The sequence below is a fragment of the Arachis ipaensis genome, chromosome B05 (genome assembly GCF_000816755.2).
Source record: "Arachis ipaensis cultivar K30076 chromosome B05, Araip1.1, whole genome shotgun sequence".
Taxonomy (NCBI): Eukaryota; Viridiplantae; Streptophyta; class Magnoliopsida; order Fabales; family Fabaceae; genus Arachis; species Arachis ipaensis.
This window is the reverse complement of record NC_029789.2, coordinates 136525349-136530164: the sequence shown is the minus strand read 5'-3', so window position 1 is coordinate 136530164 and position 4816 is coordinate 136525349. Positions and strand designations below refer to the sequence as shown.

Here is a 4816-nt window from a genome sequence, read left to right as displayed (position 1 = left end):
TGTTTGTTATTGAAATGAACAGATTTGTGGTGGATTAAATGTTGCGGTGGCCATTGGACACAATATTTTGGAGAGGTTAGGGTTTTAGTTTGAAAATTTTGAATTTTGAATTTGAAAATTAGAAACAGATGAAGATGAGTTAAATTTATTGTATATCTGAAGAAGATTCAATAATTATGTGAGAAAAAAACAGTTGAATTTGTATATGTATTGTATTGAATTTGTATTATAGTTAAATTGAATTCTAAATTTGTTTGTTTGCTGTGAATTTATCTTTTAATTTTTTGATTTTTTTTAAAATTCGTGGGTATCCATGAAAACCCCGATCCCCGACGGATACGGGGTCCCCGTTACTCGTTGCGGGGACGGGACGGGGGCGGAGAGCATGTCCCCGCTTCCATGGAGACCCGTTGTCATCCCTACTAGAACTTTTGAATTTTTAAACTTTTTAAAAATGAACCTATTGAAGTGAATATTATGCTCAATCTTCACTACAAGAGACATGCCGAATAGCGGCGATTTTTTTAGGGATTTGCGACGGTTAAAAATCGCCGCGAAATGAAATTCCAGCGGTTCCACATGCGTTGCCTATTAGGGGGTGGAGATTTGATTTTGCGACGGTTCTGGAAAACCGCTGGCACAACCGCTGCAAATCATATCATTGATTTTGCGGCGGTTTCAAAACCGTCGCTATTTTGATCAGTGAATTTAAAAAAAATTACAGCGGTTTTAAAACCGCCGCAAATTTATGTGAATTTAAAAAAAAATGCGATAGTTTTAATCCGGCGCAATTTCATACATGAGCTTAAAAAAAAAGACCAATTATAGGTGATATTATTTGAAAAGGGTGTGGATTCTAATTGTAAAAACTTTTCAAGAGCCATATTTTTTTGTTTATAAATAAAAAATACTTAATCAATTAAATGTAGAACTACAGCTACCAACACATACAAAGCAAATGTAAATGGCTTGCCAGCATAACCTTTCCTTTAGGTTCTTCAAGAACAAATTCAGCATACAAATCCTTTAGAGCAATCATGACTATAGTTATCAATGGCCCCTTAATAGCTCCCTGAAAAATAACACACTCCTTCAATCAATCTAACAAAGTCATGGAATACAAGAAAAGTCTATCTATACAAGTTAACATATAGATTAAACCAAACATGATCGGAATGATGCCTTCAGAACTTTCAAAAGTTAGAATCTCTTGGGAATTCGGCATTTTGTACCAAAAATTATTAGCAAGTCGATACATCCCATTGCCTCTCCAAAAATCAAAATTAAAAGAAAAAAAGAGTAATGATATACCCTTCTAATCGCCTTCCTAAATATCCTCCCAATTCCTAAATAAGGTTTAAAAAGAAAAAAAACCAATATGCCAAAATTAAAAAAAAAGCAACCACATTTGTTTAATCATGGTTACATGAACTATTCATTGGGTAAAATAGTTAAATACTTGTTAAATTAAACCTTGATAGATAAATGTCAGATACTTACCTAGCAGGAGTCATAACAGGAATTTGCTCAAGATTGGATACTCTTCTAAAAACCAAAAGTATAAGAAATAGAGAATTATACAAGATGATTCAAAAAAAGAATTTTATATTGCACTGAAACTTAGAGAGAAAGAAAAGATAAACATGAACTCACTGTCCCATGGACAAAGTAGGAGGTTGCACTGTAGAGGATGGCACTGAAGTGGCAGTCAAAGATCTTGCAGGTTGAGCTATTGTCTAAACAATTATGTCATAGGAGATTGAAAATAACACAATTAAATAAATAATAGCGTAATTATAATGATATACTAAATAAGAGAGGAATCAAACTATGGAATGTTATTATGTAGTTGAGATTTTCAACAAAAAGATGCCTAAATATCCAATCTTTGTTGGATTAAACAGATTATTATTAACATATACACTTCAGAGACAAGACATGCATTGAGGGGAGTACATGAAACAAAAGAGAAATGTAGACCTTGTATTCACCTGGTTTGAGAAAGTAGATGAAGCAACTAAGGCTCCCTATAGCTAGCCCACTTAAGAATCTAAAGAGTAGTGTATAATAGAAAATAATAAGTTAATAAGAAAATACCATCCATGAGATTAATAGGATAAAATATGCTACTTTTCTGTTCATATATTTGATATCTGACCAATATTCTTGCAATATAAAAGTGGATTCTACTAACTCTATTCAACCACACAGTGAAGTAAATTCTTTATCGCCAAATAGAAAAGGTAAAAATGGATACCAAGATCAGATACTCACCTAGCAGGAGTCATAACAGGAATTTGCTCAGGATTGGATACTCCTTTGAAAACCAAAAGTACAAGAAATAAAGAATTATACAAGATAATTCAAAAAAAGGATTTTACATTGCACTGAAACTTGGAAAGAAAAGAAAGATAAACATGAACTCACTGTCCCATGGACAAAGTAGGAGGTTGCAATGTAGAGGATGGCACTGGAATGGCAGTCAAAGAACTTGCAGGTTAGGTTACTGCCTAAACAATTATGTCACAGGAGATTGAAAATAACACAATTAAATAAATAATAGTGTAATTATAATGATATACTAAATAAGAGAGGAATCAAACTATGAAATGTTATTATATAGTTGAGATTTTCAACAAAAAGATGCCTAAATATCCAATCTTTGTTGGATTAAACAGATTATTATTAACATATACACTTCAGAGACAAGACATGCATTGAGGGAAGTACATGAAACAAAAGATAAATGTAGACCTTGTACTCACCTAGTTTGAGAACTGAGGCTCCCTAGCCCACTTAAGAATCTAAAGAGTAGTGTATAATAGAAAATAATAAGTCAATAAAAAAATGCCATCCATGAGATTAACAGGATAAAACATGCTACTTTTCTATTCATATATTTGATATCTGACCAATATTCTTGCAATATAGAAGTGGATTCTACTAACTCTATTCAACCACACAGTGAAGTAAATTCTTTATCACCAAATAGAAAAAGTAAAAATGGATACCAAGATCAGATTGCATAGTAACAGAATTTTTCATGAGACTCAAGCTGAAGAAATTATGCAAAAAGACAGAGTTGAAGAAAGGCTGAGAATATTATCAGTCACTAAATTGGGAAAAAATTTCATCAAATTAGGGTTCGAATAAAAAAAGCAAACAAATTGAAAACAAGCAAAATTAAAATAAATTGGTGCAAAGATATTCGAGCAACAAGTAAAATAATTAAATTGAAACAAATGTACGAAGACAAAAGATGAAATTGGAACAACAGAAAAAAGGAGAAAAAGCAAACCAGGACGGTTGGGAAACCACACGACGACACCAGGACGTTCACAGCGGAAGAACGAACAACAGACGTGTCTCTCCATCTTTCTTTCGCGCGCGGGAGCTATGCGGGAGCTTGAGCAGATCCGTGACGAGGAAGGATGTAGTGGCTGCAGCTGATGAACGAAAGGTATACGGCGGCAAAGATCTTGAAACTGATGATTGGCGCCTTTGTGCCCCTTTTAGTTTGCCTGAAAACGAAGATTAATGGCTCTTACTTCACCCAATTTCGACTATGAAATAAATCTCAAATATGTTATCTGCGACAGTTGATACACAGAACCGCCCTTATTTTGAGCAGTCCTTGACGGAAACAAATAAGGCATCAAGAACCGCAGCTACTCAATGAACTTGTGGCCGTTCCCAAGAAACGCTGGTAATTTTTCACTACAATTGCCCGTTTCTCTTGTAGTGCTTGAGGTGTAAAGATTCAAGTTAAACCTTGAATCTTGAATTTAACAAGAAGAAGAAATTGTAGTATGCGCAATAGATTAGCAAAATTAGGGTAGAACCATGTAAAGAAGAGTTTCTTGAAGAGGAAGTAATTCTCATATTTCAGGGTTATAATTATTATCATTGACACGATATAGATTATTAACACATGCTTATATACACATCTCAATCTATCCTTGTTGACTGATTCAACTTTCTAATAGCTCAACATCATCACTTAACTAGCTATATAATAACAAATCATATAACTAACTAATTAACTGCTATGACCTTTATTTCCACTCTCAAACTTAGAAGGGAATTTTGATCCATACTTTTTTTGTGTCTAAACTTGATGAATAGTGTTAAAGATAATGCTTTTGTTACCAGATCAGCTACTTGATCAGTAGTGCAACAACGTATAATTATTTGGCATTCACCATGTCTCTTAAGAAAGATGGTGAAATTCCAAGCTTAAAAAATAATTGAGCTTACCAAGATTTTTTTCAAAAAAAATATTTTGTTTAATTCACCAATTAAAATTTCTATTTTTGATGAATTATTCCATGCATGTCACCCCAATATCATTAATATAAAAAAAAAGTAGAGATTGAGTTATGTCTAATCAATAGAGAGACATCAGATTTTTTGCTATAGAATCAAAACGATTACAATGTTCTTATAAGCAGACCCCAGCTTTAAAAAAAAAAGTTAATAGTAATAAGTATTAAGTAATATTTAATTTTAAAAAAAAATATTTAGTATTTAATTTAGTATAAATAAAAGTTCAGTCTAATTTAAATTAAAAAATAAATAACAATATTAAAAAATTTTGAAAAATATATTATTACAAATATTTTTTAATTAAATAACATTTTTTAAATCTCATAAAGTAGATTTTTTTCTTCTTGTGATCGTCTTTCTTGATTCATTTGGTATTAATTCTCTCTGTTTCAACTGCTACAACAGAGAGATTTTTTTCAGCTATGAATATTGTGAAGAATAACTCAGAAACAAAATGAAAAATGAATTTTTTGCTAATTGTCTTCTAATT

The 4816-nt window shown here is 32.0% G+C and overlaps 1 protein-coding gene across 8 annotated transcripts; it reads right to left on the bottom strand.

Annotated features, from left to right (window-relative positions):
* On the bottom strand, positions 835-4212 carry LOC107644354. 8 transcript variants are annotated; one of them, XM_021102940.1, is made up of 8 exons: positions 3299-4210; positions 2766-2804; positions 2428-2510; positions 2275-2319; positions 1981-2050; positions 1654-1736; positions 1501-1545; positions 835-1072 (listed from the first exon to the last, which is right to left on the bottom strand). In XM_021102940.1, exons 3-8 carry the CDS (start codon positions 2433-2435, stop codon positions 1051-1053), a joined length of 273 nt encoding a protein of 90 aa, XP_020958599.1. In that variant the 5' UTR covers positions 2436-2510; positions 2766-2804; positions 3299-4210; the 3' UTR covers positions 835-1050. The 8 variants fall into 8 exon arrangements, 7 of the variants coding, with proteins under 7 accessions (XP_020958599.1, XP_020958600.1, XP_020958601.1 ...); XM_021102941.1 differs by having other exon boundaries at positions 2428-2470; XM_021102942.1 differs by lacking the exon at positions 2766-2804 and having other exon boundaries at positions 3299-4212.